Source organism: Symphalangus syndactylus, chromosome 18 (genome assembly GCF_028878055.3).
Source record: "Symphalangus syndactylus isolate Jambi chromosome 18, NHGRI_mSymSyn1-v2.1_pri, whole genome shotgun sequence".
Classification (NCBI taxonomy): Eukaryota; Metazoa; Chordata; class Mammalia; order Primates; family Hylobatidae; genus Symphalangus; species Symphalangus syndactylus.
In genome coordinates, this window is record NC_072440.2 from 34,379,568 (window position 1) to 34,405,412 (window position 25,845).

The following is a 25,845-nucleotide window of genomic DNA, read 5'->3' on the forward strand; positions in this document are numbered from 1 at the left end:
CCTGGCTAACATGGTGAAACCCCGTCTCTACTAAAAATACAAAAAATTAGCCAGGTGTGGTGGCAGGTGCCTGTAGTCCCAGCTACTTGGGAGGCTGAGGCAGGACAATGGCGTGAACCCGGGAGGCGGAGCTTGCAGTGAGCCGAGATGGCGCCACTGCACTCCAGCCTGGGCAACAGAGCGAGACTGCATCTCAAAAAAAAAAAAAAAAAGAGAAAGAAAAAGAAAAAGAACTTATGTATTTGGCCTATAACCTAAAACTCAACTAATCATAGCTATCTTCTTGTAGTTCGCTTTTGGATTCAGCATAGTGAGGTAGGATGAACACTAACATGTTAAAAGGCAGGTTCTGCTAACAATTCCAACACTGACAAACTGTGTAATCTTTAGCAGGTCGTTTATCTTTGCTAAATCTATTTTCTAATTTATAAAGTAAGGATTGATATATAATATATTTGGCTCAAAGAGAAATTGAAACGTGCGATAACAGGTGAGAGTATGTGATTACATTTAAAGACATTTAGACATGTATCACTGAAGTATTCCTTATTCCTTAGTCTCTTTAATTTTAATCCTAAATTTCTTTAGAGGATCTGGCCTATCCTGATGGAAGGCATAGGTTGATAAGGCTAATAAATGGCCAAATAAGGAAATAAGTGATGTATTGGTTTTTTTTTTCTTATTTATTTATTCTATGTTTTTTCCTCATTAAAACAGTTTTGGTATGAACCATGATGGAATTGGAAATTCTTGTGGGACGAAAGGTCACGAAGCAGCAAAACTTATGGCAGCTCACATTACTGCAAATACCAATCCTTTTTCCTGGTCTGCGTGCAGTCGAGACTACATCACCAGCTTTCTAGAGTAAGTAATCTCTGGAGAGTGATGATAAATTGCTCCAGAAGTAAGCCACTGGTAGAAGCCTAACATGTAGTGCTTTCAACTTTGCATGATGAGTAACTTTTATAGGGCCTACTGATGTTTCAACTGTTTCCTAAATACTTTAATATATCGTTGTGGCAATTTTTTTTCTTCATATAGAATTTATAGAACAGAGGAAGTGGAGCAAGGATATAAGTGGGACTGATGGTGTGAGTGTTACAATTGTTTCATAAATGGGAGACAATTTCAGAAAGCATTCAGATTTGCATGATTTAATAGCACATAGGCCAAATTTGAGTTCAGTGATTACATATTTTATTTTGTCGGTGAAAAAACTGAGTTCTATAGGAGAGCCAAAGTATCTAATAGTAACAACAACAACAACAACAAAAAACCAAACACCAAGGAAATGAACACTTTGAGAAAAAGATTTGTTTTTGAAAATGTATTAAGCGATCCATTTTTCTACAGTTTGAGAACTTTTTCGACCTTTAATGTATATTCCAAGAGTCTGGTTATTTAAATGTGAAGAATACAAATTAGCTCAGGTATAACTATGTTAAGAAAATCAGATGCTCTTCCACATCTCACTTGCATAGGGCTTAAGGATTGTACTTTGGAAGCCGATAGACTTAGGTCTGACTTTCTAAGTGCGTGTTCCTTAACTTTTCTAATCTTCAGCGTCCTAAGTTGTTAAATGAATTTAAGTCATACTGTGTATGTCATCAGGTGTTATATATTTAATTATATGTCATGCTATAATGTATATAAAATACATAACAGACATTCTTTAAATGGTAAATATTATTTTAAATAATATCAAGATTTCAGTGTTTTATTGCTTTACCATTATTTTTAACTGTTTTGTGCCATTTTTTTTCCTTGGGGAGGAGAAATTAAATACTCTGTGAAAAAGTAAGGTATACATAAAGTACAGGCCAGCAATGGAAATTCTTCTTAAAAATTGGCTGTGTTCAAAGTTTATATTAAAATGATTATGTTGTAGAATTTTAAAAATTCAAACAAGTTACATAGGGTAACATTATTTATTAAAATTTCCTTCATATCTACTAATAGCCAGAGCATATATTTTGAAAACTATGATGAGATATTTTTAAAAGGTCACAAACAAGAGACTTTAAATTACCTAGCACAATGCTTTATTAAAAAACAAATCAAAAGATAAATGTTTAAAATGAGCTCTTTTAAATTAATGTAATAATAAAGTTGAAGGAATTTGAAATTTATTTCAGAAGGTAGTTCTTCTGATAACCGTATTATAACCTAATAATTTTTAATCTTAGTAACAGAAAATTATATGATTATACTTGCCTACAGTGAAAACTGATTGAAGTGCTATAAAGGTAGACCACAGAGCATTTGTAAGGTATCTTTTGGTCGTTCTTAATACAAAGCATTAGCAATATCATTTTCTAAGATGGTTTTAATGAGATCATTTACCTAAATTTTAAACATTTTTGAAGATCCACTCTCCCTAGACATCAAGTCAGATCTGGAATTTCTCCCTTGACTTGGCTTATGTTTTTATAATGGAGTCTTAATGTCCATCACCAGAAAGACAAACTGTATAACATGCTCAGGATTCCTGTGCATTTCTGATGGTTGCTCTTATCTTGTTTTTTTGTTGTTGTTTTTTTGTTTGTTTGTTTGTTTTTGTACCTTTTTCTTTTCTCCTTTATCTTGTTTCTGTCCCATTGGCTATATTGCACAGCTCATTTGCTAGTACCATCTCTGTATACTAAATACAAGGACCAGTTGTGATCTCCTACCAGATCTTGTCTACTTGAAAGCATATTGAGGCTAAGACACTCCAAAAGGGAATCCCTAAATTGCTGGTAAAATACAGTTTAAAAATCACCACTGGTTTGGTGAGGGACATAAAAATATTACTAGTTTCAATAAAGTGTTCCATTGAATTAATTAAAAGAATTGATCCAAAAAGCATTATTTAAGCTTTATTGCATGTATGTGTAAGCATGATTAGTGTTGACAGGGTTCTAATGGGCTTATTTATCCTGTATTTTATAAAAATATTTCTCATGTACATCCTCATGGGAATGCTCACAAAGTTAAAACTATTAATGAAAGATAGATGTGAAGCACAATGGGTAGAGACTTGGGGAAAACTTGGCTTTCCCTCCTCTTTAATAATAAAACTAAACAAATCTGATTATAATCTGACCAAGCAATAAAGGGTTTTTAAACACAAGGCTCTTTAAAAAGGTCAGTTCACCGGAGCACAAAGACATAACAGTAACTTTCTTGAATTTCTTTGTTCCTTTTTATTAATGCAGTGAACTTAATTGCTTTAACAGCTATGCGTGATATTTTTTAAAATCCAGTGCTATTTTGATCAGGGATTGAGGTTACATTTATGTTTTATACTTGGCTCGAAAAGGCTCATAACATTTTATTTTAGCTTCTCTTCTCAAGAAAAAGAATCTTGAAAGATGAATTGTTTAGGAACTGCAGCCCAGCCAACAAAACGCATACCTTTCTCTACTTAGTAGCTGTATAGGCCAAAGATGTTGGTGGATTTTAACAATGAGCTTTCTATGATTTATAGAGATTCACTATTCACTATGTTCAACTGAAAACGATTCCATGGCCAATAGAATACAAAGTCTCTCGTGTCATTCTAAAACACTAGGTGCTATTGATCAATCAGGAGATGGTGTTTACCAACTCCCAATATTTTTTTTCAGATTTCTTAAACTCGGTGATTCAATAAGTGGTTCATGAATCGCCCAGAAGCCGTCCTGATTAAATAATAAAGAACCCATTTCCGTTAAAATGGACGTGTTATGCCAGCTTCTGATGTTTTCCGGCGACGGCTTTGCAGGTAGTGTCTTTCCTATCTGCCTGCGGGACTGATTTATTTATTTATTTAGACTATAGAGAAAGGTGAACCTGGTATTATGGCTCACACTCTTTGATGACTATGGGCCAATTTACCAAGCAGTGGAAGACAGCCAGAAGTAATTTAAGCCAGTTTTTCATACATTTTCCACCACTTAGCAATAGTACAGAATAATTTCATAAAGCTTTCAAAAATTATGGGGGCTCTGTGAATCAACTCTTGCTCTATTAAAATTAAAGTCTGTTAACTTTTTTGAACTGTCAAAGATCCATAGCAAAATTTCCTACAGTTCCAAATTAAATACAGAGTAGACATTTTCACAGAAAGAATGGAAGCTGAACATATTAAGAGAAGCAATGTTACAGTCGGAGTTGACCTAGGAAGAAAGGTGATTGTAGATCTACAAGAGAACTGATATAAGATGAGCAAGATGACCAAAGCACTCACATTTGCTCTCTAGCAATGACCTTCAAAGGTCAACATCAGACTGTTGTATAAAAAACAATCTTTATAGATGGGACCTTTTTTAAAAAATGTAGAATCTAAGAGCTTGGCAAAACAGGTTTCTCCTCCTTCTGTTTATCTGATACATTTGGGGAACCTTACTCTAACCATAGTAACTTTGATAAGTCATAATTACATATAGGGGGAAAAGGGTAAACCATTCTCAATACAGTATTTGTGTCTTGAAAGCTTCAAGCTCAGTTATATTAAGGGTGAGAGAAAAAGATTTGCCTTAGAAGGCAGTGCATTATTAGCTTCATTGAGAAGACTGACAAAGCAGTTTATGAGACTATAGTGCGTAAGACAGTTGACTTACTATAGATGATATCAACCCAATGCTATTTTGCTTAATTTATGTGAATCAGCACAACTTAGTGGAATAAAAATAGGAGGTGGCATTAAGTGTTAACTTTTTGTTGTTGTTGTTAAGAGACTGTTAAGATATATACAGGGTTATATAGAAAGATTTATTTTTTAGATTGACCCACTGTATTATAGACTAAAATTCATATTTTATGGTATAACTGTTTTAGTGAAAATACATCTAAAATCATAATTAAGAGTACATCCTAATGTGTTCTGGAAACAAAGCCATGAGTGCATATTTTACATAGGGATCTGTAAATTTTTGCTGATGACCGACTTCTAACTCATATTCCTATATTCAAGGCTAATTTTTGGATTATGTAAATAAGACCTCTCTAAATTAGAAGTAGAATTCATAAAATATGACTTTCTCATCATACTGCAAACATTTTGGGAAATGTAAATATACTTCGATTTACTATGAATTTCATAATCAAGGGAGAAGTATATTATAAAACTAATGCATTTTTTTGCTTAGTCTTAGAAGCATAAACAAAGAGTCTAGGAATTCAATAATTATCTGTGTTGCTGTAGATATTAACTAGGGTTTGGGTTTTTAGTTGTGATTATATGCTGCTAGGGAAATAATCACAGGTCTACTTTTTATATGTACAATTTTGATCTGACAAGTATATGTTTAATAATAAGTTGTAACTACATATCATAGATGGAGACTAACACTATTCTACATTTAATAATGAGTGAGATTCATGTTTTCTGAGTGGAAAAATTTGCATATTACACCAACATACAAACCATCTATGTTTAAAATTATTATTTGATGAGAAGATTTGTATATAATATCACTACAGTGCTATTATAATTTTGATAGTAGCATAAATAACACTGGACATTGTAAGAATTGTATAGTTATATCTCAATTAGCTATAAGACAACTTATATCTAATATTTTATGAAAGGAAATATTAGGTTGGCACAAAAGTAATTGTGGTTTTTGCCATTAAAGTAATTGCAAACACACAATTACTTTTGCACCAACCTAATAGATTTACACATTTATACCAGGAGACATACAAAAAGTGTTCATATCAGCATAATTTGCAATTCTTAGGAATTGGAAATAATCCAGATGTTTATTAGTAGAGGAATTATAGATAACTGTGACATACTTATAAATGGAACATTAAAGAACAATAAAAATGAACAGGCTACAATTACATTTACACACATCAACATAGAAGTATCTCGTATTCACAATATTGAGCAAAAGAATAAAGCCACAAAAGACTACCCACAGTGTGACTACTTTTATATAGAGTCTCAAAACTGGCAGATGAATAATTAGTAAAATTATTAAGCAAAGCAAGGAAATTATTATTATAAAAAGTTAGAATAGTAGTTACCTTTGGGGATGGGGGGAAATGAGGGATATTACTGGAATTAAGCACTTGAGAATTTTCATAGAAAAGAAATAAGGAAAAGCACTCCCAGGGTTAAATATACATTGCTCACATCTATGTCTTTTACCTCTGTACCTATATCTGTAATATTTCATAATGGTAATTGATGACTCAGAGGCATGAAAATATCCAGAATTATTTTAAGAATTAATTAGTAACTAATAATTATCATCTATAGACTTTAGTTACTTGAACATAGCAGGAAAGTAGCAGACAAATTTTGGTTAACATAGTGCAAAAAGCATTTTTCTTGCTTAACCCTTAGTTAAGAATTAAAATATAGGCCAGATGCAGTGGTTCATGCCTATAATCCCAGCACTTTGGGAGGCCAAGGCAGGAAGATCTCTTGAGACCAGGAGTTCTAGACCAGCCTGGGCAAGATAATGAGACTCAGTATCTACAAAAGATACAGAAATTAGCCAGGCATGCCTCTGGTCCCAGCTCCTCGGGAGGCTGAAGTGGGAGGATCACTTGAGCCCAGTAGTTCAAGGCTGCAGTTAGCTGTGATCATGCCACTTCACTCCAGCCTGGGTGACAAAGCGAGATCCCATCTTAAAACAAAAGCAAATGAATTAAAACAGGAAAACTATCCCATCCCTCAAATATTTAAATCAAGGTTTTACTGTATATACCAGATATGGTTACTAGAAGGAAAATGTACTACACATGTAGTAAACGTGTAGAAATGTACAACCAATTTAAATCCACCTTGCAGATATATCCCCACATTTGCTTTACTGGAAGATACTTGACTTGTAAGCCTTGCTAATTTGTACAAATATAGCCAAATCCATTTCAAAAGTCCTTTGTTTATTCCATGTTTCTAAATGCTGGGTCATTTTTAAAGATCCATATGGTTTTCCTTTATATTTTATTTCATATGGTGTTTTATTCTTCTGTAAAAATATACTGGAAAGGGAGAACAAGACTTGTCTAGACTACATTAATACAAAGCAATAGTTGCTTCCAAAGAACTAAAACAAAAATATACTTTTGGGATAAACTTCCTTAGGAGAGTTTTGACCACAGGTGCCTGCAGTTCGTGGCATTCTTGGTGGTATGAAGGCCATTGCAGTTGTCCTCTGGTTTGGTATTTTTTAAAGAACGTGAACCATGATTAGAAAACCACTAATATTAATATATTGAAACAATAATTTTAGATGAAGCAATTATTCTTGCTTCCCTCTGGGTTAAGTCAGTTTCCAGTTTGCCATCAGAAAACAATTTTTTCCTCAGGATATCTATTCTTAAACTCTTCTTTGGGATCTACACAGTTCTTCCTCTGATTCTGGGTTAATTTTATGTATTACTAAAAGTAATTATTTTAAAATTTAAATAAAATAAGTTGGTGTCACCAAAAGCTGGTGTCACTTAGGTGAATATGTCCTACACTTTTTTGGTTATGCCATTTTAAATACTTTTTGCCTATCGGATACCTACTTCAGTACACAATTTAAAATAAATGTTTTCCATAAAAAAGATTTATAGTAGTACTTAACTTGTTATTGTATTTTTATTACATATTTAATTCCTTTCATAAAGATATTTATAATTTTATTGTCAATAGAAATGAAACAGATATTTTAGAAGAAAATTGGGGAATTAAACTACTAATTCAGTTATCTCACCAATATCCATATTATCAAAATGGTTCTTTTTCCATTATACTATTCAAATATGACCTCTTTGTCATTAACCTTAATATATAATTTAAAATTTACTAGTAGCATTACATTTGCCTGAAGTTTGCATATCCTTATAGATTAAAGATATTTTACTTAATAAAACCAAAAAAGCATTATTTAAAAAATTCATCTAGAGGTAATTTTTCTTGCTGAGGTACATGTCAATTTATAAAAGTATAATAAAAAGGAAATAAAAAAGTGTTCTGTTATGAAAACTGGATAGCTGGGTGAAAAAAGGTTGTTCTTTGTTAGTTAGATACCTTGAGCAGTGACAAATGAAATGATTGTAGTAGCCAGTGCTAAAATCCATCTATATCAGTACCATACTTAATGTTCCATCTAAATATTTCTTATTGATTAAAAAATTAGGAGGGCATGAGAGAAAGGAGAAGGATATAAAGAAGACAGTAGTCTGTCTCTTTGGTCTTTATATCACCTTAGGAATAGTGTGGTTCAGTTTTTAAAAGGTATTAATTTGCTGCTGTGTGTGAACATACCTTTTTATAGAACACATTGACATGATAAGAATATGAGAAACTTTTAAGTGAATAGCAAAGTCATTGTTATGCATAGTTCTTTCTTAGTTATCTATAAATGAAAAATTGTACTGTCCTAAATAACAGTTGAGGAACTTCTACTTGTGAAATTATTTTCCTTTGGCAAAGTGGATGGAAAAGATTTGGGAAAAAAAAAAAACACAAGTGCTGGCACAATGGACAGGAATGTTGGAAAAAATTTTTAAATGTTGGCATAGGAATTCTTTAAAAATTCTAACTTACTCACATGTGAAATGAAAGTAAAAAAGCATCTGTCCTATTTTATGCACACTGACTAAATAAAAATGAACAATTATATTTAGCAAGGTTTAAAGTTCTTTAAACTAAGGTATTTTGTCTGGGTTTTGGCAACCTTTATGTTATTTGTTCCACTGAATTAAAATATTATGTTTGAGTGCAGGCATAGCTTGAAACGCAGAAATTATACAAAGAAGAGAACATTCTCTTTTCCAATTCTGATGATCCTAGATGAAATATGAAATTTTTGAGAGACTAAACACTTCTAATATATTTGAGAGGAAAACTTTGGTCGTTGGCCTCATCTGTCATTCAACCCATTTATTAGTGAAATATTTCAAGAACCTATGGACATGCCTTTTAACATAACATCTATTGTTCTGCCCAAGGTGGAACTATATAAATTAGGTCTTTAAGGATTACAACCATAATTTTTTTTTTTAAATTTTCTGCATTTCATGTTTTTAATTCTACTACCAGATGTGGTTATATTTTCAGTAAAAACAAACAAGAAGCTTAGAGCAATATGAAATTCTGTTTTGATTCCTTGAGAAATTAGTTTAAATCAAGGCCAACGTGACATTTTCAGATTGTTGTCTGAAATGATTTTATTGTGTCTTGGTGCTGAAATGAATTATTTGGAGCTCTTATTCAGGTTTCAGTAAAGCTATTCTGTTCTGCCATGTGATTATTTATTGGGAGAATGTATTGTTTTTCATGCATCAAGTTATTAAAACAAAGCTCAACACATGGTTTCATAATTGTGACTGAAATAGTCCATAGAGTACCTAATTTCCTTTGATCCTTTATGTTGAACAGTTCAGGCCGTGGTACTTGCCTTGATAATGAGCCTCCCAAGCGTGACTTTCTTTATCCAGCTGTGGCCCCAGGTCAGGTGTATGATGCTGATGAGCAATGTCGTTTCCAGTATGGAGCAACTTCCCGCCAATGTAAATATGGGGTAAGAAGTCTTCATCCTTATGTTTCGTCATTTATATGTGTTCTTCCATGACACAGACGTTAAGATGGAATTATGATGAATGTCGGTTCCCTCTAGTAATATCTTTAATTTAAATATGGCTTTTGACACTGCAGTTTTTCTGATATCATATGTACAATATTTTTTCTAAATGTTTCAATAATCCTAAGTTAAGCACATTACAGATTTCTTGTGAGGGATGCAGGTAGAATTTTAGTAATTCTTAATGTGTTTTTTCTTTAAATCTTGAATTTATGATGCCAACTTTATTTCATCTTTTGAAATGTTATGGCTTTAAAATCCCTCTGCCACTTTTCTGATACTCTTATAATTGAGCTAAATTAGGGCATTTTTACATTAGCTAGACAGCTTTACTTTTATTCATACTTGATAGTACTAAGTCACTTCATGTTGCTTCATCCACTGCCCGCATTCCAGCACCACAACCAAGCAGGAACAAGATGACATTAGCTCAAGTAGTGAAACAGGGAAAATTGCTATGGAAGAAAAAAAAATGTAGGCATCATAATTTACTCTGCATGTCTGCCTTAAAAAAAAGTCACAGTGTCTACATCAGAAAATGAATAAAATTCTTTTTAAGTTTGATAGAGCAAGATTTTAGTGGATATGTTCTTATTAAGAACACAATATAAGCATAGTGAATGAAAAAAATGGTTTTTAATATGTCAAATTGCTTACCAAAAAAATTCAGATTTAAAAAATAAGTTGAAATCCTGGATTTCTTTTTTTTTTCTTTTTTTCTTTTTTTTTTTTTTTTTTTTTGAGACAGAGTCTCGCTCTGTTGCCCAGGCTGGAGTGCAGTGGTGCAATCTTGGCTCACTATAACCTCTGTCTCCTAGGTTCAAGCAATTCTCCTGCCTCAGTCTCCTGAGTAGCTGGGAATACAGGCGTGCACCATCATGCCCGGCTGATTTTTGTACTTTTAGTAGAGACGGGGTTTCGCCATGTTGGCCAGACTGGTCTCGAACTCCTGGCCTCAAGTGATCTGCCCACCTTGGCCTCCCAAAGAGCTAGGATTACAGGCGTGAGCCACTGCGCCCGGCCTGATTTCTATTTTCAGGCAAATAGTCTTTTAAATCCTCTTTTAGAAATAATAATAATTAAGTGTCAAGGTAGTATTGTACTGGATCATTGCACTGTATGTATCCTCTTTGGGTACAGAATAAAGGGAAGTATTTTCTTAAATATCTCTTAGGTGACAAGTGTATTATTATTATTCTTGTTAGCCTTTAGCAGCATATTTGTGCACTAGATTTAAAGATTGTGTGTGATTATATGATATGTAGAACCTTGTGTAAAACTTTGGCTTATCCTTAATCTTATTTTGTATGGTTCTAGTTTCTTTTGTTCTTAGGTTGTTTGTTTCAATAAAAGTCAGTCGAACTTTAATCATAGTCTTTCTATATATACTTATGGATTAATACATTGAAATTCATGATCAAATGAACTTAGAAAATTTCTGTTACGTTATTCGTACTATGTCTCTCATTTCTTTGTTAGCAAGTGAAATAATCTATATTTTTATTTTCTATTGGAAACTGGGTTTTTAACTCCACCTGCAAATTTCTACATTAGATAATTTATATTATCAGTTTTATAGAATCTATGGCTACATGATATAGTCTTTTTCTCTCTCAAATAAATTAATAAAAAATTGACTTAATTCTTCTTGCTGTATCTATATATCTAATTCAGTTCAGACTAATTGATTTGAAATGAGATAAAGAATACAAAATTACATATTTTTACTTTATGTTCCTGATATTCTGCTTTTATATTCTTTTTATTTGAGATGGAGTTTTGCTCTGTCACCCAGGCTGGAGTGCAGTGGCACAATTTTGGCTCACTACAACCTCCACTTCCTAGGTTCAAGAGATTCTCTCACCTCAGCCTCTGAATAGCTGAGATTACAGGCACGCACCACCACACCTGGCTGTTTTGTATTTTTAGTAGAGATGGGGTTTCACCATGTTGGCCAGGCTGGTCTTGAACTCCTGACCTCAAGTGATCAGCCCGCCTCGGCCTCCCAAAGTGTTGGGATTACAGGCGTGAGCCACCGTGTGTGGCTTGCCCTTATATTCTTAATATGTTTTGTTTATAAAGACTTCTGTAATAGATAGAAAATAAAATTGGAAAACTTTGAGAAAGACATTAGCATCTTACAGACCTATACAGTTTTAAGTATTTTATCGTGAATCCTTTTCACTTAGATTTGTAGCAAAATAATGGTTTCCCTAGATTCATATACTATATGAAAATGATTGTGTTATTTTTTTAAGTGCTATATGTTACTAACAAAGTGTATTGAGTCATAATTGATTCTTTACATTCACTCCCACCTCTGAACTTGTGTCAGTTTACACAAATCTACGCTGGTTTATATCTGGCGAATCCCTAAAGTTTTAAACAATTCTAAATACTACTTTGGAAAACAATAGTGGCTTCAAAGGTCAGAGTCCAGTGGGTAAGCAAATCATTCTTCAGATGGCAGCTGAAGGGAAAAACAAACCAGCCCTGATTTAGGTAGCTGTCTGAGTATAGCATGCTGAAATGAACATTAAATACAGTTGCTGTAGACTTAGGAGAACATTTTAGAATTTTTGAGAGGGGATACATCTGGTGTTGAAAAATCATGAAATGATTCCCTTTCAACTAGCGGGTCTCTCATGATGTCAGGAAGGATTTTAAAGAACTGCAGAATGGGCCGGGTGTGGTGGCTCACGCCTGTAATCCCACCTCTTTGGGAGGCCGAGGTGGGTGGATCAAGAGGTCAGGAGATCGAGACCATCACTGTGAAACCTCATCTCTACTAAAAATACAAAAATTTGCTGGGCGTGGTGGCGCACACCTGTAGTCTCAGCTACTCAGGAAGCTGAGGCAGGAGAATTGCTTGAACCCGGGAAGTGGAGGTTGCAGTGAGCCGACATAGTGCCACTGCACTCCAATCCAGCCTGGGCTACAGAGGGAGACTCCATCTTAAAAAAAAAAAAAAAGAAAAGAAAAAAAGAAAAAAGAAAAAGAAAAGAACTACCAAAGGATCTATACTGCAGAAGTGATCAGCTTTCCATCTCTTTCACTTGGCCATGAAGTAGTCATTGCTGGGTTACCAATGATTACATCTGTAGTTATGAAAAATCCTGCCTGAATTCTTAGTGAGTAGGTTCATTAATATACATGTTAGTTATGTTTGTAAATTTACATGAAAATTTTTCTGTTTTATTTTACTCAGGGCAACATTTTTCACTATTATTCTTGCATATCATCTTTTCTTATTTTTCAAGTGTTCTTAAATTCCTATAGAAGTTGTGAGGAGGTTGTAATGGCTATAAATACAAAGAACAAAACAGTACAGTACAATATACAGAATAATATAGTTCTATAATGCAGTATTCTATAAATGATATATAGTTTCTGGTATTTGTGTAGTGACTTTTCTGAGCTACTTCAGATTGAGTTGATAAAAATCATAATTATTGGCCAGGCGCGGTAACTCACGCCTGTAATCCCAACACTTTGGGAGCCTGAGGCAGGTGGATCACCTGAGGTTGGGAGTTCGAGACCAGCCTGACCAACTTGGAGAAACCCTGTCTCTACTGAAAATGCAAAATTAGTCAGTCGTGGTGGCACATGCCTGTAATCTCAGCTACTCGGGAGGCTGAGGCTGGAGAAGGGCTTGAACCCAGAAGGTGGGGGTTGCAGTGAGCTGAGATCGTGCCACTGCACTCCAGCCTGGGCAACAAGAGCAAAACTCCATCTCAAAAAACAAACAAATCATAATTATTATATAATATTTTATAGGTGAGGAAACTAAAAATACAGAATGTGATATACCTACTCCAAAGTAAATAAATAAATAAATAAATAAAGTCCTAATTGATGTCAGTTCTGTTTTCTATTAGGAATAGTAATTATGTTAATGAAACACAGGTAGCAGATGTATTTTGTTTCACAAGACACTTGTTACTAATTTTTATCAGCTAATGTCTGTTACTAAAAATATTCTCAAAAGTCCCTGTATTGTCCCAGTCTTTTTTGGGAGAGGTGGTCGGGAGACCTTCTCTAAAGTCATTTTTTAGGATCATAAGTTATCAGATGTCTGAAACTCTTGAGTCCTGGATTTGAGTGAATTTCTTTTCTTTTACCTTATATAAAAAGATAGGATGTCTTCAAGGTAAAATACAAGTATAGACAAGTAACCTGCAAAGCTAGATTCTTACTAGATCATCTGAAAATATCTGCTAGCTCTGTTGTAGGTTTCTAAGGGGCCTTGGATGATTCCTGGATGAAAATACATTGCAAATAAAACAGCAGTATCAGTATGTCCAAGAAATGTTTCTTTGCCTTTTTAGAGTAATAAGATCTTTCCTGTAAAACTCTGGAGAATCTGTTGTCTCTTCCATTTTCCATTAATCTCCTCTTTTTTATTAGAAAAGAATTACAAAAACTGAATTACCAAAAAGCATACTGCAGTAATAACAATAAGTTTGAACGTAGGAAGGAAGTCACTAATGAGCCTATATAATGTAGGGGCCGTGGGTAATCTTTTGACTGCTTCCCAAAAAGCATAGATTAATTCAAGGCTCAGCCTCAGCTTTAGCTCTTTATTTCTTTATTCTGTCACTTAAATCATATCTCAAATATTGTTTTCCAGTACACTTAATGGTTCAGTATAGGTTAACAATATCCAGTACATAATTTACTGTTAATTATTAAGAGCTGATTGTTCATCTACAGGTAGATTTAAGACCGCAAAATCAAAGAAACTTTATAGACATCATAGCTTTGTTTATTTATGGGAAATTTTTATTGTCTATGAAGTTTGTCACTGTTTACATGGACTTAAGTGTTCGCACATAAATGCATAAACAGTGTGTTGTACATGTTACTGCTTATTTTACATGTAGAACTGAAGAATGTTTTATCAGTAGGCCATATATCCTGAACCATAAATGGGAACACATGATCTAATACATGGTGTCATGATGGATGGAACAGCATATTTTTATCAGAATATTTTAAATTAAAAAAATGTTCACCATAAACTATTACTATGACCTAAAATTGACCATTAATAGATTTGGACACTTTTTTTCAGTGAACAGCAGCCAGGTTGTTCTTGTAAACTTCAGATAGCAGAAAGGTATGACAAGCATGCAAATTGTCTTTATTTACCTGGCACATGACATTCAATAAATGTTTTCATTTCCTCTATGAATCTCTGTCATCCGTGATAACATTTCAGTATAGCTGATAATGCTGGTACTGCTTTAGGAGAATCTGAACCTTTTGTACTTTGGGGAGCATGTTAAGATATTCCAAGGCGCACATACTGACTCAATTTCACTCTTCAGTCTCAGCTCAAATGCCAGTTTCTCTTCAGACAGGCCTTCTGATTATTCGCTATTAAAAAGGCTTTCCTCAGTTACTCTGTTTCACATTATACTGTTTATTTCTTTCATAGCACTTTTAAAAATCCATAATCATGTTGCTTATTTGGTTACTTAAGTGTGATCATGTAAATGAGGCCTTTTCTAACAACATTACTTAATATTGTACATCCATGTGCACACACAGACACACAGACACACACACTTCCTATCATTTTCCTTGTCTTCTATTTCTCCTTAACATTTATCATTTCCTGACATACTATCTGTTTTACTTGTTTATCTTGCTTATTACTACTTTCCCCCCTAGAAAGTATTTTCCTTGGGGGCAGATATTTTGTCTTATTCACAGCTGTATCCCCAGTGACTAGAACAGTGCCTGGCTCATGGTAGGTGCTCAGTTAATATTTGTCGAATGAATGAGCTGATAATTATAATGGGAGTGTAATTGCCATGAGGGGAAGGATTCCACCTGACTTGTTTATGGCTATTTGTGTAGTGACTAGCTCAATGCCTGGCTCATATGGGAACTCAATAAATATTTGATAAATAGATGAGTGAGAAGAGTTATCTGGTGAAGAGTGGAGAGAGGACCGTTGTGAAGACCCTGAGCCTGTGTATTTGAAGAGCTGAGAGAAAGCCACTGTGCCCAGTGCTCTAAAACACCACACAAAAGAAACAGGAGAAAAAGGTAGAAGCCAAGTGTAACTGCACCTTATAGGCCACGTTAAGTTTTTATCTTAAAAGCAGCGAGATGCCAGAAAATAACATAATGTCTAAGGCATATTATGTCTTAGGAAACAAATGTAATTCTGTAATCTGGAAAACCCATGTTAGAAAGTTAAAGGCTTTTGTAAAGTGATCTGTGGTGTCCTCTTTTCCCTTTTCTCTTGCACTCCAAACACACCCTACGCAGAGTACTAAAACAGCTCTGCCACTAATAATTCTCAGTGTAGCAATGTCCTTACTTTTCTAGGTAAATATAGAATTTACTCTTTTTATACTAGAGGGTGCTCATAACTCTGAAATGAGATGAATGGAGATGTTTGTGTGTAAAGATGTGTGGGCTCCGTAATTTTGATTTAAGATTGCAGAATCCCAGTGTGTTGTAGTGGAAACATAAAATAACTTATAAAAAGAGAATATGACATAACTTTAAGACTTCACATTAATTTTTACTCTTTCCAGTGGAAATATATTTGTGGCCATTGTTATATTTTACTTACAGATCACCAAACTTGAAAGTTTTCTCTTCTACTTACCTCAATTAGATGATTGATAGAATAATCTACAAGTGGTTGAGTACCGTATTTGTTCCAAACTTTAAGTGATAAGAGACTTTTAGGATTTAATATTAGAAATGAAGATCAAAAGAGTAAATATAGATATAAATTTGGATTTATTAATTTATAATAAGAAATCTAGCCACATAGTTTATATTCATTCAATTCTATTGAAATCTGCATATTTTCTCACTGAAACAAACCTACCCGGGTAGGCCAATTTATTATTGAAAAATTATTCAGTAAGCATTGAATAAAAATATGGGGTAGTGCATAGATTATTTTCTTAATATATTAATTAATAACTATAATAATAATGCCATCAAGCTATGCCTACCTGAATATAGCTCTTTGATGTCAGGGTAACTGCTAGAGACAAGATAGTTGAGTTCTCTGATCAGGGTATCCTTTCCCTGGAGAGTATTTAATAAAAACCCACATACTTTGTCTCTCAGACTCATGCTTATTCCCTTTTGTTTATTTCATTATTTTATCACCACCAATTAAATAAGATTCAGTTATTATTGCATTGTTATTGAGAATCATTCTTTCATATAATTGTACGTTAGTTGTACGAGTCTTTTGGGGATATCACTGGCCACCTATGCAACTTTTTTAAGAGATACAGACAACTTGGGAGAGGATAGCGGGGAAATACTGAGAAGTACATATAAGGGAACGAGAAAATGAGTTTGAGTAGCCTGTAAAAAAGAAAGCTAAATGTTGGCCTCAAAAACCATTTTCTGGTTTTGGAACACTTATTACAGTTTGATTGCTGGTAACAAATTGTTCTGCTTCCCTACCAAGAGCATAAAATATCCCACAGTTGTCTTAATTTTTACAGCTGGAAGGTTGTAGATTAGGTATTAGGAAGAATTTCAAGTTATTAAATATTGGAATGTTAAACTGAGAAAGATTACAGAATCACACTTTCCTTGAAGATTTTAAGGTGGTATAAATATTCTACAGTGTCATTTTTTACGGGCTTAGGGAATAAAACGTGTGTAATTATTTTAGCACCTCAATATTCTTTTGAAATCCAAACATGTATTTATCAGGCATATACTTGACAAGAAGTTTATTTGATTTTTTTCTTAAATTCTAAGCTAAAATCATAAGTCCATGATCACTTGTATCTTTAAAGATTACTAGTTTTTACCCTGCCTTTGCTTCTTAGAGGTTTTTCCTTTTCTTTTCTTTTCTTTTACCATTTAGTCAGTTTTGAATACTTTTAAGTTGGTGATTAGTTATATAAACGGGATTTGTGGATTAAGGGTTTTTTTTAGTTTAGTTTTTGTTTTTTTGCCTTTCTAGGATCTGTTGCACTTAAATTTCCCATTACCCGTAACGTAACAGGATTAAACTATTTAAGGCAAAAATAAGGGTACATTATCCTCTTTCTTCAGATGGCTACTAAACACCTGAAACTAGGCCATAAGGTCACCATATGTTGGTTTTCAATTTTCCTTTGTGTGATCAAATGATAAGTAACCTTTCTAAGCACTGATGCTCCTTCCTGACCTTTAGGGCTCTGCTCTCCCTCTTTACCTTCAGGATCCTTTATTGCAAGCAGCTGTTGAGAGGTGTTACTGATAGGCTAATGTGGACAAAGAGGATGTTTCATATTTAGAATCAAGGACCCAACATGCATAGAATTTAGAGTTTCCCAAGGGCCAAAAGTGTTCGCATGTCTCTTTTTTAGTCTTTAAACTTTATTTAAAAAAAAATTTTAAAGCCAGCCAGCAACTGTAAACCAACAATAAAATCCTGAGCTCCTCAACCAACTGTTAGACCCTTGCCTTCCTTCTTGGCCAAGGATATTCCAAAGTAAACCTGAAAATCTAGTTGAGGCCACGATGGGAAGGTGGGGTCAGACATACCTCATTATACCGTCTTCTCTTTGGAAGATAGAGCTGACCAACGTTATCATTAAAACAGAGATCTTAAGATTGATGAAACAGACTCTTTGTAGCAATAAGATACCAAATTCCAATCTGACTCTCGTATAGCATCACATGACGGATAGCAGGCCCGAAAGAAATGGAAGAATTTTACCCTAAAATCTATTTATTTGGCATATGTTGAAGTGGCCCTGTAGAGCTGTCTCTTGTAGGGAGAATGCACAGTCTGCTGAGAATCCCCTTCCCTTTCCAGGTCTTTTCCCTGATCCAGCAGAGAATTAACTGGGAGTCTGGCACCTTTTTAAGTCTAATAAGAAACATTTACAAACTATTCTCTCTGGGAAGCCTGCTACCTGGAGGCTTCATCTGCATCATAAGAACCTTGATTTTCACAATTCCTTATCCTAACCCAGACATTCTCTTCTATTGATTCCAGGTCTTTAGATAATAACTCTTTCAACCAATTGCCAATCAGAAAATCTTTTACTCCATCTATGACCTGGAACTCCTCACCCCTTAAAACGTATAAAACCAAGGTGTAGCCTGACCACCTTGGGCATATGTTCTTAGGATCTTCTGGGGCCCTGTCATGGGCCATTGATGACTCATATTTGACCTAGAATAAATCTCTTCAAATATTTTACAGAGTTTGACACTGTTTTGCCAACACAATAAAGACACCATTTTCTCTTCACATACTGCTTTCCTTAGTGACATAATAATTGTAAAATGATTTTGTACTTTCATGATGTCACCTCCTCCCCTTGTGTAAGCTGCTAATTTTAATTTTCCTCAGTAAATAGAAGAGTTTCTCTTCCCATTTTTTAGTCTGGTTTACCATATATAGTTTCTTAAAAATAATGAAAACATTAGAAAAGGTAATTCTAACATTTTTTAGAAATTATAGTCTTTGTGAAACAATCATTCTATTCTGATCAAAAAAGCCCTATTTTAGTTCTTTACAAGATTATTTTCTGCATATTAGGTAAGTTATTTTACATTAGATGATTACCATAAAACTCTGTTTTCTAAATATACTTTTATTACACAGTTATATTTGTTAATATTTTAAATTATTGTTAATATTTGCAAATAGTGTTGTTCATTTCAAAACTCATGTAAACTGAAAATTGTGAATTGATACTAAAATTTTAAATAAGTAGGAGTATTTTTAAATGTCTTGTTTCTTGGAAGACCATGAAACACTTTTGTGAAATATGTTAACGGTGTCTTTTTAAAATCCACACACAAGTGTTGATATTACATTTAGAAGTTCCAGTAATAATAATGCATAAGTTGATTCCTAAACTCATATATTGAGTGAAGATGTTATAAATTAGTACATAATAGTTATAATTTGGAGATATTGTCCGTTAAAATCAAAGTAAAAAATAGGGTATTAAGTTTAGTGAGGTTTTATATTTTATTGGAATACAAAAGTAAACCATTACTAATCAGCCTTAATTGGCCAGTGACATTATTCAGTTCTGATATATTTAAGAGAAATGGGAAAGTAGCTTAGGTGTGTGGTGATTATCTGGGACACTGATATCGAACAGAGCTGATTCAAATCTACATCTAGTTAGAATTGAAACAAATTGTTAAATTATTCTGAACCTAAAGTTTCTCACATTTTCTAAAGAGATTACCATGATGAATAAATGAGATACAAATATGAATATGCCTGGCATAGTAGTTGATAGTATACCCTGAAAAAAACATTAGTTCCTTTCTTTTATTCCTGTCTACAACATCCCTGCTAAGTGATCATGAAATACCTGCTGAAGTATCTACAGTGATGGGGATTCAGTTTTAGTTCATCATGGTTCACTCTGACTTTTGGAAGATTCTTCTATATATAGAACTGAAATCTGCTTTTACGCATTGATTGAACTGACTTCTTTTCTAGGTTGACCTGTACATTTTTTCCCCAATCATTTATAAAATTGACTTTCTAAACTCTAGGAAAATAGTTCCAGTTTCAACAACAGGACAAATAGTAAACACAATCATTCCTTCAGGTATGAAAACAAAAATGCTAGATAAAATAAAACTAATAAACTCAACTAAATTTAGTTCATTTAGCTACAACATGTACTTATGTAATCAGAAAGGACATAGGAACAGTTGAGGAATGAGGCCAGTATAATGCACAAGCCTTGTTTTTTTCATGTGTGAATGTTTCCTAGTATATTAATGATTTGAAGTTACCAGGCAAGCTTTCTCACATTTAAAGATATAGTCTATAGCATTAAAGAATCTTAGAAAGGCCTAAAGAAAGGTCTTTTTTTTAATTCAACATGGTGGTTGGCTTAGTGGCTTTATTTCCAAAACACTAAGCTCTCTATTGTAGCCATGAGGGCAGATGAAGAAGCTGTGAAGATACACATCTTTTGTATCATTTGTGTTATAGTTTAAAGGTTGATTGATAAAGCTAAAGTCTGGATCCAATTCTTAATTTTTATGAAAGAGGTCTCTATTGGAGGCAAATGTCCTCAAAAGCCAATGCCTCTAAGAAGGAAGCATTACAAACCACAGAGATTAAGGCTGCAAAGGACCAGCTGATTGGGATGCTGGGAACATATGCCAGCAGAGATTTAACTGTGCAAATGCTTTAATGAGGCAAAAAATGGCTCCCATAAGAAACCGAAGCCCCAGGCTTGTGCCTCACATAAGAACAAAGTAAAACCATATACAGCCTACATGGTGCTGACCAAATAAATCAACATGACAAATTGGTTCAGTGAAAACCTTGGGATGTGTGATAGAAATAAATGAAGGTGCACTTCTACAATTCGAGGCACAGAATATACGCAAAGAAAAAATAATATTCACTGAAGATAAGCTTGAATACAAAATAACAAACAACACGAGGAAACAATCCACCATGAAGTTGACAGGTAGGAAGATTAATGACCCAAGAAAAAAAGATAGGGAAATATCTAAGAGAGGTTAAGAAATAGGTGATTGAAATGAGAAGGTCTAATGTAAGTTGAATAGGAGCTTTAGAAGAAAGAACAGGAAGGATACACATTAAAAGAGATAATAACTAATAGTTTTTTAGAATCAAAGAAAGACATAGAAATCAGAGCATGAATCTCAAGTAGATAAATAAAAAGAACACTTAGATACAGTAATGAAGCCCAGGCAGAGTGGCTCATGCCTGTAATCCCAGCACTTTGGGAGGCCGAGGCAGGCAGATCACTTGAGGTCAGGAGCTCGAGACCAGCCTGGCCAATGTGGTGAAACCCTGTCTCTACTAAAAATACAAAAATTAGCCAGAAGTGGTGGCAGGCGCCTGTAATCCCAGCTACTCGGGAGGCTGAGGCAGGAGAATTGCTTGAACCCGGGAGGCAGAGGTTGCAGCGAGCCTAGATTGCACCATTGCACTGTAGCCTGGGTGACAGAACGAGACTATGTCTCACAAAAAAAATAAATAAATAAAAGATACAGTGATGAAATTGTCCTAAAGCAGATAAAAAAAATACCGAAAGCAACAAGAAAGACTATAAAGGTTGGGTGCGGTGGCTCATACCTGTAATCCCAGTGCTCTGAGAGACCGAGGCGGGAGGATTCCTTGAGCTCAGGAGTTCAAAACCAGCTTCAGCAACATGGTGAAACTCTGTGTCTACCAAAAAATACAAAAATTAGCTGAGCGTGGTGGCGTGTGCTTGTAGTCCCAGCTACTTTGGGGGATGAGGTGGGAGGATCACTTGAGCCTGGGAAGTTAAGGCTGTAGTGAGCTGTGTTCACACCACTACACTTCAGCCTGGGCTACAGAGTGAGACCCTGACTCAAAAAAAAAAAAAAAAAAAAAAAGACTAAAGAAGAAACAGCAGTTAGACTGACAAGTGATTCTTCATCAGCCTCCACAGAAGTCAAATGACAATGAATTTTAACACCTTCAAATGCTAAAGTAAGATAAATGTCAGCCTAGTATATTCAATTTAAATATCATTAAAAAATGAGAGGCCGGGCGCGGTGGCTCACGCTTGTAATCCCAGCACTTTGGGAGGCCGAGGCGGGCGGATCACGAGGTCAGGAGATCGAGACCACGGTGAAACCCCGTCTCTACTAAAAAAGACAAAAAATTAGCCGGGCGTGGTGGCGGGCACCTGTAGTCCCAGCTACTCGGAGAGGCTGAGGCAGGAGAATGGCGTGAACCCGGGAGGCGGAGCTTGCAGTGAGCCGAGATTGCGCCACTGCACTCCAGCCTGGGCGACAGAGCGAGACTCCGTCTCAAAAAAAAAAAAAAATGAGAATACAATTAAGATATTTTCAGAAAAATAAGAAAAAGTGTCCCTTGCTAAATTAACTGCTAATGGATGTATGTCAAAAAGAACGAAATTGGATTCAGAAGATAGGGGTAAGATATAAGAAGAAACTGGCATTAAAAGCACTGGTAAACACATAGATACAACTAAACAAACATTGACTGTCAAGTCTTGGACAATGGAAAAAACGCTCAACATCACTAATCATCAGGGAAATGCAAATTAAAACCACAGTGAGATACCACCTTACTCCTGCAAGAATTGCCATTATTAAAAAGTCAAAAAACAATAGATGTTGGCATGGATGTGAGGGAAAGGGAACACTTACACATTGCTGATGGAAATGTAAATTAGTACCTCAATGGAAAGCATAAAGGAGATTCCTTAAAGAGTTAAAAGTAGGTCTGCCTTTCGATCTGCAATCCCACTACTGGGTATCTACTCACAGGAAAAGAAGTCATTATATGGAAAAGACTCTTCCACACGTATATTTATAGCAGCACAATTCACAATTGCAAAGATGTGGAACCAACCTAAGTGCCCATCGACTAATGAGTTAATAAAGAAACTGTGGTATATACACCTTGTGAAATACTACTCAGCCATAAAGGGATCAAAGTATGTCTTGCAGCAACTTGGATGGAGCTGGAGGCCATTATTCTAATTGAAGTAACACAAGAGTGGAAAACCAAACATTGTATGTTCTCACTTATAAGTGGGAGCTAAGCTATGAGTATACAGAGGCATACAGAGTGATATAATGGACTTTAGAGACTCAAGGGGGAGGGTGGGGGGGTCTAGAGATAAACTACACATTAGTTACAGTGTACACTACTCAGGTGAGAGGTGCACTGAAATCTCAAAATTCACCACAATATAATTCATCCATGTAACAAAAAACCACTTGTACCCCAAACGTTATTGAAATAAAAAATTTAAAAAAAAGTCTTGGGCAGCGGGTCGTTCAGACACTTTTAGACTTTTGTAGGCAAGGAAAATTTCCTTCTAAAAACTAGCAGACAAGGCTAGAGATGTCAATTCTTAACTTTGCCAGGAAGGGACATTTTGCAAAGCCTGCCATAAGCATACAGACCCTGCCCTTGGGAATTTTACAGTCTACTGTAACACCAATAAAGTAAAAAGATTACAACTTAACAAATAAGGACAGTCCATTAAAATAAAAAGCATTAGTTTTATGGAAAAAAAAAACAAACAGTCCAGGCTTGGTATGGTGGCTAACACCTGTAATCCCAACACTTTGGAAGGCTGAGGCAGGAGGATTTCTTGACCCCAGGAGTTTGAGGTTGCAGTGAGACCTCAAAACAAAATAAAGCAAGCACCTGTTCACATTGACATCATCCTTCTAATTTTGTCAAAGAACATTAAAAACTTTATCATAGAGCAATACCAATCCATGCCATTTGGGCTACATGTCTGACTATAACCTACCTTTTCCTCTGAAGTGCCCATGAATTCTAAGTGATTTTTTTTTTTTATAAAACCAACATAATGCCTGGTCATAGCAGATTCTTGATAAATATTCTTGAATGAGTTGGGAAAAAGCTATTACTTTTGTATTGCCAGGCATTCTTCCTGGCTGATTAGAAGTTGACCCCATAACATTAGAGATTCCAATTCAAATTTCCAGTGTCATATAACAGAAATGTCCTCTAGTGGGGACTGTGAATAACTTCTCTCTCCTTCCTTAAACTCAAGAGCAAGCACAAAGACCCAAATATCCCCTACAGAGTCTTCCCAAAACAAAATTTAGGATTATCAAGGGGATTCTAACACACAGGGGCTGATTTGTTAATTCACAGAGGTTATGAAACTAATCTTAATACATCTTAATTTCTATCAGGATTCATGAGTATGTGAAAGAGAACTAGAGCTAAGCTGGTGGATAGTAAAAAGAAAAAAATTATTCTTTCTCACTATACTTCAGCACCTCCTATATTTTATTTAGGGAAATCTGCCTACTATGATGGTTGCCATGCAAATTCCCCAAGAGGCAAACAATTTCAGCATCCATTTAACTTTATTAGAGCCTGGAACCTATGTTAGGCAGCTTATTCAGCAACTAATATGCATGTGCAAATGAAACTGACATACCTATGCAAATATATCATCCATGTTCTAGGATTTAGCAGTTTAGAGAAAGAAGTGTATTTCTGAAAGTGTGGAATTGATCTCAAGTTCATTCAGGAAGTGTACTTCTTGTTTACTTTGTATGAAATGAAATTTTCTTTTTATCTTTCAAGAGAGTATCCTTTAAAAAAAAAAAAAGTCTTGGGAAACATTCCTAAATTGGATATCAGTATCTTTCTTACTCAAGTTGAGATTCCAATTGCAAGATCTGTCTGAAAACTCTTCAGAGCCTTCTCCATGACTAGTTCTACATTTTGGGAGTATTCCTCAACATAGAATTCCACTCCCATACTTTAAACAGTGATTTTACTGTAAACAGAGAAGTTAATGTGGTAACAAAATTTGAATCCCCAGGAGCCCACCAGGTAATAAAATGCATTAGAAGTGGGGATCTAGTTTTCAAAATGCATCATTCTCTAAAAGGTAAGAGGGCTCTATTGTGAATCTTCAGATTAAGGTTTTGAAAAAAGTATCTTAAGCACCTGCTACTTTGGGTAGAGATTTTCAAGGCACTTTTGGAAAATAAAGTTTCTGTAACCTGACTTAATTGTGTGTTTTCCTGATAGATGCAATAAGTATCGTCTTTTTCAATAACAGAACTTTCATCGCTTAGTTTTGTCTAAAGTAAACTTTAGGTTTCTTTTACCTTTGCCTAAAGTAAGAATGCAACCTCATAAATATCACAAAAGACCAGGAGTATTATCCAGGACTATGGATGAAAATTTTTCATAATCTCTATTTAATCTCTATTAATGCTCCTCTGTTTTTATGAACACATTTTTCCTTGAATTTGGATAGATTTTTGATATATGGAGCAATATTTCAAAGCCCTTAAATGTTACTCTTACTGCTTTTTAAATATTAAACTACAAGAATATATTAAAGAATATAAACTAAAAAACCATCTTCTTTTTATTTGTTTATTTTATTTTTATTTTACTTATTTATTTATTTATTTTTATTTTACTTTAAGTTCTGGGATACATGTGCAGAACCTGCAGGTTTAAAAACCATCTTCTGTAGAAAAAGAATAGAGTAGTATAAATAACCTCTTAAAACAAAAACTAAAGCTTTAAAAGAAAAGTGAATTTGTAATATTGGATTATAAACATGAGAACGTTTTATGTTTATGTTATGATCCATAGTACATGATCCCTCTTTCTTTCTTTCTCCTTCTTTCTTTTTCTTTCTTTCTTTCCTTCTTTCTTTCTTTGTCTTTCTCTTCTTTCTTTCTTCATTTCTCTCTGTCTCTCTCTCTCTTTCTTTCTTTCCCTCCCTCCCTTCCTTCCTAACTTCCTTCCTTCCTTTCCCTCCCTGCC

At 34.5% G+C, this 25,845-nt stretch overlaps 1 protein-coding gene across 6 annotated transcripts in view; it reads left to right on the top strand.

Moving 5' to 3' along the window:
- Positions 1-25,845, top strand: part of ADAMTS6 (ADAM metallopeptidase with thrombospondin type 1 motif 6) — a 328,215-nt gene that overhangs the window by 177,652 nt on the left and 124,718 nt on the right. For 5 of the 6 annotated variants that reach the window (XR_008652403.2, XM_055252144.2, XM_063623237.1 and 2 more), the window contains 2 exons: positions 718-864; positions 9,353-9,494. Coding sequence is in view for 5 of the 6 variants with exons in the window: in XM_055252144.2 (XP_055108119.2) it covers positions 718-864; positions 9,353-9,494 (289 nt within the window). In the remaining variant the exon portion in view is untranslated. The remainder of the gene's footprint in view (positions 1-717; positions 865-9,352; positions 9,495-25,845) is intronic. The other variant, XM_055252147.2, reaches the window with a different exon arrangement.